The sequence below is a fragment of the Callionymus lyra genome, chromosome 3, assembly GCF_982586985.1.
Source record: "Callionymus lyra chromosome 3, fCalLyr1.hap1.1, whole genome shotgun sequence".
NCBI classification, from domain to species: domain Eukaryota; kingdom Metazoa; phylum Chordata; class Actinopteri; order Syngnathiformes; family Callionymidae; genus Callionymus; species Callionymus lyra.
Window position 1 is genome coordinate 31,259,477 of NC_141820.1, and position 15,741 is coordinate 31,275,217.

Below are 15,741 nucleotides of genomic sequence, written 5' to 3' on the forward strand. Positions count from 1 at the left end.
ATTTTAGATCTGAGCAGAGTTCACTGGAGTTCCTTCAAAGTGCTTCCTCCGTGACATTTTGGGAGGAAGAACAAAAACACGGCGCTACGTTGGGAGAAGAAGTCAGTTTTGCAGCTCTTCATGTGGAACAACAACGGATCAGGCGGAAAGACGTGGCCTTTTCATGTGATATCTCATCACGCTGTATAATTACCGCGCTGCTTGTTACGTCACTGGGCTGTCACCCCGATAACTGGTGTTTGTTCCATGGAGTCAACAAAATCCCTTATCTTTTCTTTTTTTTAAGCACATGTAGTATGTGGCAACGGCGCAACGGAGGAGCCACGACGCTGCAGTAAATCTTCAATATAACTATGGTTGCTTAAACCCTTGTGTTGTCTCAGGATCAAGATAAACAACCTTCACCACTGCATATGTATTTCTGGAAGACACATTTGTTTTTCGGGCCTTCGGGTCACCTTGACCCTGAGACGACACAAGGGTTAAGTTCCACAATGTAACAGGACTACAGCTACTTTCTATTTAGTTTTAAAAGCAACATGTCTTTTCTCTCCCGTGTGATGGCTAAGATAGATTTTGTGTTTGGCTACATAAGTAGCTTTAAATCGAATACTACAAAGTGGAGGAAAAATGGGAATCCAAACTATTTGTGGAAAGAGGTGGCCATAGGAAAGCCTGAAAGAAACCACTTTAACAATTTGCTTTTGTATTTGTTTTTTTTATAATGAAATCCAAAAAATGAAATTCTCTCCACTATTGTCACAAATGTTCATATCCTTGAGATCCAACCTTTCCATTCTTCTCTCTTTATTATACTTATATAATTCTACTAAATCAAATGGATAAGCTGAATGCCATAGGATCTCAACTCTAAGAAAATTAATTGTGGACTGTTTTTTTTTCCGTTTCAAAGTGTTTTGTCTTTTAGCAGCTGCGTCAGAGATAAGGGATGAGCACAAACTAATTAAAAATACTTTGAATGTGAAGAATTTTTCATTAAAATGTTAATCGTGTTATCATACATTAGCCAGCAGCCAGTGAGAGCTGCATCAGTATGCGTCGCCATGTTGACACGTATTCACCCGTCGGGCTGGTTGACAGTAGAGAATTGGACGTCATGTTGAAATCTATCAGAAGATTTTTTTTTCTTTTTTTAAGAAGCTGCTGATTGAACTCCACACAGACATGAAGTACAAAGATTGTAAGAGCATATGTTCTTTGGTTCCTAAACGCAAGATTTTATTGTGATGTCATGTTAAACACTTTAGTTAGTAATTGGATCGACTTAATTTTTATTTTTTTATTTATTTATTTAATTTTATAACACGTTAAAACCTGGGAGGATTTACTGAGTAGATTTTGATGTTGTGCACTTAGATAAGTGCGTGATTTGAGACACAGCACAAATATTTTCCTTTGGTCTCATTTATACAATCCTGACTCATGTTCAGACACTAGGGGAGCTAGAAACAATATTTTTCAAATGACATATTGCGGCTTTAACCGAACAAAAATATGGATGAATACATTTAAACGTCTCCATTAACTTGTGTTTTAATTTTTAAATGTATATTTATAAGTGTTTTTCCATGTACTGTTTATGATAGACTTATTAATGTCACCTTCCTGGTGAAATACAGAATTTTTTGCTGTGTGAGTAAATAGTTACATATAAAAACATGAACAAACCAGAATTCTATGTATTTCAATATCAACGTATTATGTTTTTATGTTAATTTTCACTTTCTTTCTTATTTTAGGGAACTAAAAAACAATAAATTGACTGGATATCATATACATTTTAAAATATTTGGTCTTTTTTTTTAAATATCAACCTAATTATGCTTGTTTTTCAGTCATATTTAGTGGCTTAAAAGCTTTGTGAACAAACAAAGTTTTGCTGTCTCTGCTTATTGATTACACATTGCGGGGTCAATAGATGTTATTAGATAGAATATCTTAACCAATGTGAACTGAAATAAATCACGCCCTGTTGTGTTATTTGAATGTCACAGGGCAAATTGGTAAAGTTAATTCCAACACAAACAAAGGACATCCAAGGTCACGGAGTTGTATTTAAAGAAATCAATCAGGTTTCCAATTATGGATCCTCAGAAGGAGGAAAATGGAGCTTTGTCTGCTTCTCCTCCTCCTCCTCACCCTGATAGACCTCAGCCTCTATTCTCCTGACACTCCTTTATCGTTCACCTTCCATCTTCTGTTTCCTTTCACCCTGCATTCCTCCCCTCCCCTCCCGTCGGACCCCCGCCCGTCCCTCCTCACTTCTGCATGTCACACTGCAGCAGTAAGACGATTGAAGGGTCGGACTTCGCCGCCTCCTTGAACTCCTCCAGGGAGATCTCGTCGTTGTGGTCCTTGTCCATCTTTGAGAATATCTTGTCCACGCGCTGCTGGGGTGTCAATCCATCCTCGTTCATACGCATCATGATGACGGTGCCCACCATCTTGTAGATGGCCTGAGGGAGGGACAAGGTTATCAACTTGAAGGAGTAGAGTGAGGTAATATCTTCGAGGGGAAATGTCAAGTGCTAAATGTCACTTACGAAAGCAAATCGTTATTTATACGTGGTTAACTATGTGCTGTTGCTCAGACGTAACTGCTAGGGTTAATACAGCATTAGCCAAATTCATTTTCCCTTCCCTTCCATTTTCTATGAATATTTTGAATAAACATTATCCTGAACGTCTTTCATCATGTGACGAAAAGATGTGCTCAATGCAGAAGATGTAGATGTTAAATCAAAAATGAGAACACACTAAATCATGCTAAAATAATTTACGTTGACTCAAATGTTTTTGTTCTTTAAAAACACCACATAGCGTATTCTCTATCGGCTTCACAAGGACGAATATGGTGCATTCAATGACCTCGGAAAGGTTATTTAATAGCATCACACCAATAAAATTTAAAGAGAAACAAACAAAAAAACCTAACCCTGAATTCAAAAAAGTAAAGTATGAGCATGTGAGTTTTTTTCTTTAGCTGGAAACAATATCCTTGAGTCTACAAACATTTTTGTCATTTTAACATTGAAACATTTTTGTTATCTTATTCATAACTTACAAATAAAAAACAAAAATCTTCACAAGAAGGACATTAAAAAAAGGTTTTGAGTATTTAGGAATTTTTGATGTTTTCATTTTACTCATGGGATCTATCCATGAAAAGCTTTTGTGACATTTAAAAGTATTTTATTTTTAAGATTTCAAGAGATCATGGGCCACATACAATCTCCTTAAGAGCTGTGATTGGCCCCCAGGCTAGTTTAAGGATATGCCATAATAATGTAACATAGTAGTATTATGTTTTTTGGTGGTGAGTGCTAATGCTTTTATCTGTTATTAAGAAATTGCTAAGAAAATAAAATGCTATTTAACAAAAAAATACACAGCTGTAGAACCAACAGCCCCCCAGTCCTTCCTTGCCCGTGGGTGTGTAAGAAAATATCGATATAACGATATATCGCAATATTTTTATTCACCATAATGTATCGATATTCAATAGCGCTGTAACAATATTTAATCGATGGACGGCTCCAGGGTGAAGCGGCTCACATTAGCGGCTCTGCTGCAATGACGATAATGGGAAAATGCACACACCTCTCCATTTAAAGCCTACATCCATTGCACGACTAGAGTGTCCATAAGATACATTGACTATTTGATACAGCGTTGAGCCTATCAAATGCAGGCAAGTGAATCAAATCTCACCTCGATTATCTCCAACATCTCCACACGGGTGATCTTGCCGTCGCCATCCAGGTCGTACATGTTGAACGCCCAGTTGAGCTTCTGCTCAAAGCTTCCTCTGGAGGTGATGGAAAGCGCGCAGATGAACTCCCTGAAGTCGATGGTTCCGTCGCCATTTTTGTCGAACGTCCGGAAGGCATGCTGGGCAAACTTGGAGGCGTCACCATATGGGAAAAACTGCAGGATGGGAAGATCATTTTTTAACTTGATTTGCACTAATAAAAACAAATAGTTCTCCAATTATGTTTTACTTTCTTACAATCAAACAGGCTTTTCTTATCCTACTCTCAAATCAGAAGCTAATTGTGTTGATTCTCAACAGGAGAATAAATTCCCCCAAAACAAATTGATTAACATGAGCAAAGATTTACAGGTATTTAGCATTTTTTAAATAAGAATCATGGCTTACTTTCACGTAAAGCTGCTGGAACTCATCTAGGTTCAGGATCCCAGTGGGACAGTCTTTGAGGAAGCCCTTGTACCACTGCTTGAGTTCTGCTTCGTTGAACTCTGTGTTCTTAGTCAGGTCATCCAAAACCTCTGGAGCCAGTTTGCTGTTGTGTTTCCCCATGATGCCTCAGCTCTCCTGAGAGAACAGAGTGCCACACAGAGAGACATTAAGGAGTTGCAAGACAAACAACAGAACATGTGATCATGACTCCTTATGGTTTCAAAAGCGAAGCTCCCTCGTGGGAAAAGCCAACAAAAAACAGTTTCTGATTCAGCCACTGTGTCTCTGTGCTTGTTGTAAAGAAAACAGAAGTACACGTTGTGAGTTATTTGGATTGTGTGTATAATTGAAGAAACAGAAACGGTGTTGGAGACATGATTTCAGTATGGTGCCGGGCACATAAACTGTATTATTCAACAGATGTGTGAGTCATGAGCCAAACTAAAAATAACTGTGGATGTCAAGTCAACCCAGCAATATTGAAAGTCAGTCAATCCATCCATGCTCGCATTTCAAACTTTCACTGGGGAAAAAATGAACGTTTTCTCTCTTCCTCTTCAGCAGAGCTGCTGTTGGCCGATGAGGCGTGTGTGCTTTGGTCATGTGATGTGGCACCATATACCATGGTGTCGATAAAGTTTTGACAGCGATGACTTACAAGCTTTTATGAAAGATCATTAAAGGATATGACAAGTAGTGATGGTCTGATGAAGCTTCATGAAGCAGTGTCATTATTCAGAGCCCACTAGATGGCGGTCTCCACACTATCTTCCTTTGTTTTGAACAACTGTTTTTATGAAACATCACATCATTTTTAAACTGATGGCGCCACCTTCTGACCTCTAAACAACACGACACTGCTTCATGAAGCTTCATCAGACCATCACTAATGACAAGTACAACTATTTTATTTATACATTTGTGTTTATTATTCTTTTAACGGGATTTATGTTTGCGGAATATTACAAAATGAATATGCTACGGCTTTCTGGTATTAATTGTGTTAGAAAAACTAGTAAAAATAATACTTTGAAGCCTTGATAAGTAATACTGCAGTGACTTTCAGAGTAATACTATGAAGCCTTGTTGAATAATTCTGCAGAGACTCATTGAGTAATACTATGGAGCCTCGTGGAGTAATACTTTGAAGCCTCGATAAGAATTACTGCAGTGACTTGAAGAGTAATACTATGAAGGCTTGTTGAATAATACTGCAGTGACTTGCAGAGTAATACTATCATAATAATAAAAATAATAATTAATTGTATTTATAAACCTTTGGAGACACACAAGGACACCATACAAACAGACTACGGAGCCTTAAGTAGTAATACTGCAGTGAATTGTGGAGTAATAAATTGGAGCCTCGCGGATTAATACTGCAGTGAATTGTGGAGTAATAAATTGGAGCCTCACGGATTAATACTGCAGTGAATTGTGGAGTAATAAATTGGAGCCTCGCGGATTAATACTGCAGTGAATTGTGGAGTAATAAATTGGAGCCTCACGGATTAATACTGCAGTGACTCATGGAGTAATACCATGGAGCCTCGCGTAGTAATACTGCAGTGACTCGTGGAGTAATACCATGGAGCCTCGCGGAGTAATACTAAAGTGACTCGTGGAGTAATACCATGGAGCCTCGCGGAGTAATACTACAGTGACTCGTGGAGTAATACCATGGAGCCTCGCGGAGTAATACTGCAGTGACTTGTGGCGTAATACCATGGAGCCTCGCAGAGTAATACTGCAGTGGCTCGTGGAGTAATACCATGTAGTCTCACGCGTAATACTACAGTGACTTACTTGCTTGTGCGGATCATCTCTGTCAAGGCTGGTCTTAATGTTAAAGTTGTGTGTAGTTTGTAAGAAAGTCAGTTGACAGAGAAAAATACTTTTAGATAAGGATTTCTTTTTATCAAGCATTGCAGCCAGAAGTGAACAATATTGTTTACTAGTGATGAATTGCTTCGAACAGCTATTTTATTGAAACCTTACTTAACTTTGTTTTCAATGGTAAAATACATAAAGAAGAAATGGTGATGTCTGATAAGTAATGATTACTTATATTAAAAATATTTATAAAAAAACCTCAGATTATCTGTAAAGGTCAGCAACTTTAGGGGTAAGAAGAATGACCTAAACAATATTAGTGGACATCCTTTTAAGTGTGATCCGTGCAAGTCCCACACGCTTTATGGGCATTCAAGAACAATTTAGAATTGGGAATGGCTCACTCAATAGACTATTAAATCATGCTCCACATGACCGCACTGTAATGACGCCAATCGTTCCACTGCCATCATCACCTTGTGTGACCGAATCCCTTGATAGCTGTGGTGATATTTCAGTGATGAAACGCTCCATTACCCAGACAGGTCGGCTGGTCACTTCGGCCCCATCACAACATCTGCATGTCGCCGACCAGCACAATAGTTTATGACACATCCATGACTCATCGCCACGTCTGACAGCTTACGGTCCTTTGACACCGGGACGAGGCAACAGCGCTGCCCGGTCACAAATCTCAGTCTGAATCGCCGAGGCTTTGGGGACAGTTTTGCGGCTGCAAAATACTCGCTGCCGAGGTAAACGGATGAGTCATGTTGAAGGAGGCGATTAATCCTGAAGTAGCCTCAGTTTTCATCTAATTTCTCCCACAGGAGGAGGTCACCGGGTGGTCTAGAGGATATCAATTTGAAGAAGCCCTTTTTGAATTAGGTCCGACTGATTTTATTACGTTTGGACATGGAATTCAGGCTGACAAATCTCAGCCTGTTTAACTTGGATATAACTCAGATTACACGTGATTTTCTCCCACATTTTTTATTCAACTAAATATAGTTAACTGAACTTCTTACTCTCCTTACCTAATGATGCATTAAATAATAATAGAAACAGGCCAATCTTAGTTTAAAATTGTATTTATAATTGAAAATATCCTCAATATGAATTATTAAAGACAAAATATTTTTTTTGATAAAAATTAAAAGAAGAAATGAAAAGGTCATAAAACAGAGAACCATCTACATTTATAAGTGAATTAATAATATTTAATGTATTGCTCTTATCTGATGAAGTATTTGCATAAAATATACAGATGAAAGTTGTATTATTTTCAAGCAATTAAAATTAAGAAAAATGTATTTACAGAAATTAAACAATATTATATTAGAAGTAATAATAAAAATTCAATCTAAAACATTTTTAAAGAAGAAAATATTTCCAACCACAGGAAGATTTCCAAACAAGAGTGTTTATTTGTCTTTACTATAGATGTTAATAGATATATAACTACCTGCAGGCATTGCAATTTAATGCAGAGCAGATGGCTTATGTCTGGTGAAAAAACTTAGAAGTTTAGGCGTTGGCTAATAAAACTTAGTTGTATGAATCTCAAAATGTCATCCTTTTTTGTCTTTTTTGAAATGTTCCATGGCATTTTGAATCTCACCTTCCAATAAATCATTCCATGAATGGCAACTTGTGATGGCTTGGACAATTGCTGGTACAACCCTGTATCTTCCTAAAGTAATTGGGTGCTTTTATTGAATACATTTGATTAATTCAAGAGTATTAATCAATAGATATTAGGTATTTCAACATTTTCAACAGTTGGCAAGGGTAGTCACCGTAGTTTAACTGGTTACATTCAGTTGTGCTACATAACAACGAGAGGGTTCTGTCTCTATTTAAACACCTCATACTCCCATTACAACAAAGCCCTTCCATTAGTTATCAGAGAAAAGTAAAATGTATTCTTGTAGACCCACCAAAACTTGCAGGTACTTAGATATCGGTGAGAAACACAGAGGTGGAGAGGAAAACAAATCTGAAGACGGTAGTTGAGTTTTCTAAATATTATGATTTGTTATCTATAGACGCTGTAGACACTAATAGGTACCATGAGTAGGTGTGTTAAAAATACACCATGTAAAATGGTTTCTGTTCATCAGCTGCTTCTGAAGAGCTGGAAAAATTGCCCCTTCAGCAAAGAAGCTCATCCAATCACATACATAGAATAGTCCCTATATACACATGTGTAACTGAGGCAACATAACACTTGTGTGTAATTGTATCCACTCATCCATAACGACACTTGTCCTTTTATGATGAATTCACTGTAAAATGCCACTGTTGTGTTCAAAGGAAAATGTCAACATAAACCAGAAGCATTTTTAGCCATATTTCTTCTTTCTATGAAGCCTCGAGGGGTAAAATGACTTCTTCAAAGTGCACATCTCGTCTTTCTCTGGATGAGTTGCTGCATTGGTTTGTGAGCATGTGACTGCACAATAACCTCTGTGGGAGTGGAAAAAGCCCAATGACCACATCGAGGGAACAATCAATAGAAAACCAGTCAAATACAGGCCTATGTCATGAACTACAACAGGAAGTGTGAACGAATGTGTTTGTGTGTGTGTGTTGAAGAGTGAATATAGGTTAACTTCTGAACATAATATCCATGGTAAGGAAAATAATAATAAAAGTTGTTATTATAATATAATATATTCAAGATTGGATGCATTTAAAAAAACAAAACATTTTTAGTTATAACCTTAGCAAAGATGCTAACGCTTCATGAAGCAGTGTCCTTTTTTCAGAGCCCACTAGATGGCACTCTCTGCCGTCAATTGCTTTGAACAGGTCCTAGATCCAAACCTCGATTTGTTTTTAAACTAAGGGCACCACCATCTTCCCAATGTTCTTCTCTTTGGAGCTTAACATAAAATTAACTTTAACTCCAGTTTAATTTGATAAATGTAAAAGTATATTAAACACTGGTTAAACACTGATTTTAGACAGTCTGTCTACACACCAGAACTTTTAACTACTGATGAGCCTCATTTATTTTTACTGTCTTTGATTCGGCACAAACACAATTACACTTCAATGGAAGCATCGCAACGATTCTGAAACAATTATTTCCACTCTCACGCTCACCCTTTATGTGCGCAAAGCAGATAATTCAGGCAATTGCTTCCCTTTTTCGGCCACTAATAAGTGTTTCCCATTTTCTTCTGCTAACAATGCTCAAAAACAAGTTTAAACTCTATAGAGAGGGACGTTTTTGTCACAAGCCAAAAACAATTGTGTTTTTAAAACCTTTTATTAACAAGCTTCTCCTCAAAATAAGTGGAAATAAAGCATAATAAAGCCCAGTTCGGTGTAAATATTGTTTTTATCTGAATGGTCCCATGTGTTATGTGTTAAGCATAAAACTAGATTTGCAAAACACAAAATGGAAACACTAAATGACAGTTTAAATGGTAAATACAATATGTAAAACTAAGATAATGCAGCACACCCACTGCATTATAACTAAATCAGGTTACAGCTCAATAAAAAAGGCGCTAAGAAGACGCATCAGGGGAATCCTCTCTTGGAGATTTATCGACTCTGTCCACACATGACCCTCACTTATTTATTCATGCAGGGGACGGATCTGCCCCAGAAGTCACAAAACAACATCGCTGACATCACAAGTGCTTTTGTCATTGATTATGGATCTGTCGCACTGATCGAAAACATAGTCTCTGGTGAAAACAACCGACAACTCTACATAAACATCCTTCATGGCGCTGTCACAACGCTCATATTCCATCCAGGAAAGAAGAGAAAAAAACCTGCTGACAGACAATTTAAAACTAACTAGACTTAATGAATATATAAAGCAAAAAATGTGATGAACGGCCACCAGCAGATCGAGGTTAGTCTATTTATTAGAGATATTTTAGGACATTGTTCTAAACTGTATTAGGACCTACTGAGGCTAAACACAACTCCAAATATCATAAAATCTTCCAATAAAACACATAATCAAGACACCCATTTATATAATTAAACACAAAGTGATATAAGTTAACTTGTTGTATGCAAATTTCATTTATTTTAGATGGGTATGACTGAAAACGGTGACTAGTTCCAGTATGTCATCACACAAACATCTGCATATTGTGATTTGGCTCAAAAAGCCAGGCTTAGACCCGACCGGCCTCAGTAATTTCAGGCCTATTTCTAAGCTCCCTCTCTGGTGTCTGAGCAGTTGTCTTTGTTCCTGGATCAGAGGGACATCCATGGAAAGTTTCAGTCTGGCTTCCGCAAACATCACTCTACGGAGACAGCCTTACTGAAAGTGTCCAGTGACATCATGATGTCGGCTGACTCGGGTCAATCTACTGTTTTGGTTCTCTTGGATCTGCCCTCAGCCTTTGACACAGTTGATCACCAGATCCTGCTGAGAAGACTGAGGGATGAAGTGGGACTGTCTGGGTGTGTGTTACAATGGTTCTCATCTTATCTTTCAGGGCGCAATTTCAGTGTATCTGCCAATCAAATGACGTCTGAATCGGTGGATCTGTTGTGTGGAGTCCCTCAAGGTTCTGTTCTGGGTCCTTTATTGTTTTTGCTGTACTTAGTTCCCCTGGTTAAAATCATTCAGAGATTTCCTGATGTTTTTTTACAACATTTTTAGTGATGACATCCAGCTCTACTGCTCTTTTGATCCAACTGAGCCCCAGAGGTTGAACAGCTTAGTCAATTGTTTGCTAGAAATCAAACAATGGCTGAGTGAAAACACTTTGCAGCTAAATGTGGACAAAACTTAAACTCTAGTTATTGCTCCTGATGATAAGATTCCGGGATTCAGTCAGTACTTGGGTGACTTAGGTCAGTCTGTAAAACTGAGCCTGAGAAACCTGGGTGTTGTATTTGACAAAGACATGTCTCTAGTTCAACACTGCAGAAAACTGACCAGGAAACTGTTTCCTTCAACTGAGAAAAAGTCAAGCTCCTCCTTGCATCACTGATCTGATCCAGCCTTACACCCCAGCTCGAGCTCTGAGGTATGTGGATCAGAATCTACTGATGGTTCCTCGCACACAGTTCAGGACCAGAGGAGAGAAATCCTTCCAGGCTGTTGCACCTAAGCTTTGGAACGATCTTCCTCTCTCTTTGCACTTGATGGATCTACTGACTCCTTCAAAAAACATCAGAACTTTTATTTGTGCAGGCTTTTCCCTGATTCTCTGAGACTCCTGTGTTGGTCTCAGTGTTGTCTTGACCTTTTAAGTATATATTTTATTGGGTATTTTGTTATTGTTTAAGCGCTTTGTGACCCTGGTCTAGAAAAGCGCTGTACAAATATTGCTTTCTTTCTGTGTGATGATTGGTCAACATATTTCCATAATAGAGAAAGTGAGGGTGACCACATGACTGCACATTCACGCAGACACGACTAATCGATATAAAACCACCATGAACTTGAGATTTTGATTCATAATAATAAAAGTAAGTGGTGTGTAAATCCAGTTTGGTCTTCAGGGTGATGATGAATCCATGATGAAGTGTCATTAAGCAGTATTTTTATTTTATTTTTAAAAGGTGTCAGCTTTAAAGTGCAGTAATGTTCTAATAAAATAGATGACTTTTCAGAGCCCACTAGAAACTATCTGCTCTATAATGAATTGCTTTGAACAGCTATTCTACTAACACCTTGTTTTTAAACTGAGAGCGCCCCCTACAGATAACTACAAAAAAGAAACAATGATTCATGAAGCTTCATCGGCCCAAGTGAAAGAATTTAATCCCGGATTCTTATTTTATAAGAGTGAATAACTAGACTAGACCTCACCTGAAGTGAGCAGGTAAAGGAGTGCCTTGTAAATGACAAACAATCTGCTGACACTTGGCTTTATTACAATGTATTACCTACAAAAAACATGTTTAATTTTCATATCAGCATTACTAAGGTCAATACAGTATTAATTATCATGATAATGGCTTCCAGTTGTGCTTATATAATGCTTGTGCTTTAAATAATTGATCGGGTCAATGATATCAATATATAATGTAGATAGTTAAATATTAAATATATAGAAAAATAAAAGAAACTTCAAACTTGTTCTTTTCTTGAGCATGACTATAGGGACTACTTTGTTTATTCTTGTTACAGTCATGGTAAAGTTTGTTGCACCATAAAAACAGCAAACAATAAAGACAACATGGAATGCCTAAAAGCCAGTTCGTACAATGTCCTAGCTTTGTTGAAAAAGACAAAAAAAAACATATAGTCCTTATGGCAAGTTTGTAATGTCCCCCTTTTACTGAAGTCCCAACATGAGACATTCCTAGCAATGTCTCAATTCATGGCATATCAGTCAAAACATGTTCATGATCGAAAAACCATCAATTATTCTCATTTTTATTATAATATTTGAACGAACAAATGTTCCATCAGTTGACAGAAAACAGAGCTGCTCTAATCACTTGACTGTTGACTTTAGGGACGGTCTGATGAAGCTTCACAAAGCAGCGTCATTATTTTCAGAGCCCACTAGATGGCGGTGTCTGCACTATTAAACTTTGTTTTGAACAACTGTTCTAATGAAAGATCACATCATGACATCTATTGACCTCTACACAACATGGCACTGCTTCATGAAGCTTCATCAGACCATCACTAGTTGACTTGATGTCATTGGACATTTATATTTTCTACATACAAACTGCTTAATAACATGTGTTTGTTCTGTCTATTTGCTATCCATCATGTCTGAATATAGACGAGGTAGTAAGTGGCTGTGAATTAGAAATTCTTGAACTAAAATCAATAGCTGTCACGTCAGCGTTGACCAAATTATCAATTGTAACCAGGATAGACAAAAAGCAAATACTGCTAGTTCACTATATTGACTTATGATTAGAGCTGTGTGTAGCCACTGTGCTTTTCTTGTTGTGTGACATGGTGAGCTTTGTGACTTCAACATATACATCTGCAGTCTTTTAGTGCACCAGACTCATGGAGAAGTTAAGGTCGAGCTTTTGAGATGGGAGTAAAACTGATCTGTAATCGTAGTTCTCTGCAGGTGTGTGATGGATTGTCGGCGAGCTGCGACAGAACCTCACATCCTAAAGAAAAGTGGCAGCCATTGACTTGATTGAATGAATCAAGTTTTTCGCCTCAGCAACTTTTCCATCATTTCAGATCAGTTTGTTTTGGTGCGTTCCATACTCAGAACTGCTACAGTCAGTGAATTCAATTCATCTGAAATAACAAACGTGAAAGATGCTTTCTTCCTTACATTCAATAATATTAGAAACATTTAACTTTACCATTAAACCAGCAAGTGAACTGTTTATATGTTTAACTGAATTGTATATATTAATAGAAAACAGATTGTCTTTAAAGAGGAATGTTTCATTAAACAGAGGCTCATTTTGATCCAAACTATCACGAAACTGGAAAACAGATTGTCAAGATACTCACACCAGTCACTGCAAATGGTGCATATGGTGTTTTGAACAACTGTTCTACTGAAACATCACATCATTTTTAAACTGATGGCGCCACCTACTGACCTCTAAACAACATAACACTGCTTCATGAAGCTTAATCAGCCCATCACTAATTATGTCCTCTGCAGCTAAAGGAACATTGCAACTCCTGCAAGATCCCAGCAATAACTGAGGACAAGAGGATACAGTCGACTCCCACAGTTTTTAAAGCCGATGTTTGGGCATATTTTGCTTTTTTGCAATAAATTGCAATTACAAATTTGTCAAGAGTCATGTTGTCTGTAAATTCTGCAACATCAGAGTCAATACTACAAATATATTTTTTCTCTTTCGGGACATGCATGACATGCCGAAGTGAACATCATATTAAAAAATTAAATAAAATAAAGATAATATGATCATCATTTTGAGGGTATTGGGGGTGGGACTAGATAAGCTTTTGCTTCTACCCCTTTTCTCTTTCGGGACATGCATGACATGCCGGAAAAAAACAATATTCATATTCTTTTACAGTATCACAATATATTGTATTTTTCCCCCCTGTACCGTGATGCCTATAGTATCTCCAGATTCTTGCTAATACACACCTCTAGAACATATATGAAGGATCAGCTGGAAACACGGTGTGTCCAACACACAGCGCTGTACTTGACTTGAACCCATTCAATTAAAACAAACACCCACACCGGCTCTCAGCTACATACAAATGGATGGCACGACCGTGGAGTACATATGACCCTTCGATGCACATTTTCCAATATTATTCTCACACGTTCAATTATGGCCCGTTGCGACTCCCAAGTTTCCATAATTGACTCAACGTTGATCTATTCGTGGCGGTACTCTCACATTGGCACTTCCTAAACACAGGGAAGCGAATCACAGCCCCCCCCCTTCCACTGGTGGGAACACATTGGGGGGGCTTATTTTTGGTCCATCATTAATTGCTCTAAAAGCATGAAGGACACACTGCGGCGACTTCCCATCTGCTTTATCTCATTTATTCATTGTTGTAGCAGAACATCACGACCAGATACCACCTCTCTTGCCACACATCACTCGGCATCACACGCGTGGTGCCATGTTTGCCACCATCACGACTAATGTGCTCACTTACAGAAACGGGCGACTCGGATGATGGCTTCGAATGCCCTTGAGCCAAACACTTAACGGTGTCATTAAAAGCTTGCTAGGTCGAGGGTTCAATTCCAGGTTGGGATGAGTGGAAAACAACATTTTAAAAAAAATTAGTCCAATTTGAACTATCAAGATGACTATTTACTGAGTATGACTCACACGCTGACATTACTATGTAATTACAGTGTCATCATCTTACCTTAAGTTGTGTAGCAGAGAAAATGCACCTGGCTGCTCAGAACAATGTGTCTTCGCTCTCCAACTCCTCTCACAGCAGTGGCGTTGCCCACATGTATGATAACCTTCCCTTTAACTCACCTCTCTGTGGAAGAAGATGAATGAACCGCTGCGTCTCCCTTGCCAACACGTTTGCATAAACGCCGCCCCCCTCCAGCTCACCATTGGTTGGACCCTTTCAATAATAATAAGGCACCGGGCGTCTGATTGGACGGCGGGACACGTCCATCACACTGTTGCCTCCCGCGCCGCTGGAGAGGAGAGAGTGGAAGGAAGAGAGAGAGAATGTGTTGTTGAAAGATAAAGTGCAGCCGGAATTGAAAATCACATATTGCGTATGTCACACACACACACTCACATAGACACACACACACCTGTGTTTAGCATTGTGTGATTCAAAGCCCACAGTGAATCATGAACGTATGGTTATATTATTTACTATAATAATGTTACAGCACTGCGCATGTTTTCAACTTAAGCTCTGAGGGCCAAACCCTCGACAAACACGTTGAAGACACGCACATAAAACCCTTTTTTAACAAGTTTGTCTAAGAATGTAGAATCTTAATAAGAAAGACTATAAAACTGGAAAAGGATTTGAGTTAGGAAAAAAAAACAGTAAAAGATAAACAACTTAGATGACCAATTGAAACAACTATAAAGAGACTTCCAATAGGCTTAAAAATCAAGTTAAAGGATCGATTTTTTTAGGAGTATTTTGTGAGGAAGAAAAAGTGGAATGTATTAAAATCAAAAGACAAATTAAAAGGGACAAAATTAGCTACTCAAAATTTTATTATGAGGGTAATACATGATTTTTTTCAGTCTGAAAAAAATGTCTCTTTTTA

General features: G+C 38.0%; 1 protein-coding gene and 1 long non-coding RNA gene across 2 annotated transcripts in view; both read right to left on the reverse strand.

Moving 5' to 3' along the window:
* LOC148084459 (uncharacterized) overlaps positions 1 to 15,741 on the reverse strand; it is a 267,620-nt gene that overhangs the window by 175,740 nt on the left and 76,139 nt on the right. The window lies entirely within an intron of this gene.
* LOC148084467 (hippocalcin-like protein 4) lies at positions 1,834 to 15,027 on the reverse strand. The gene is made up of 4 exons (XM_087787522.1): positions 14,856 to 15,027; positions 4,181 to 4,357; positions 3,733 to 3,948; positions 1,834 to 2,477 (listed from the first exon to the last, which is right to left on the reverse strand). The coding sequence occupies exons 2-4, from the start codon at positions 4,340 to 4,342 to the stop codon at positions 2,280 to 2,282; spliced, it is 576 nt and encodes a 191-aa protein (XP_087643648.1). The 5' UTR covers positions 4,343 to 4,357; positions 14,856 to 15,027; the 3' UTR covers positions 1,834 to 2,279.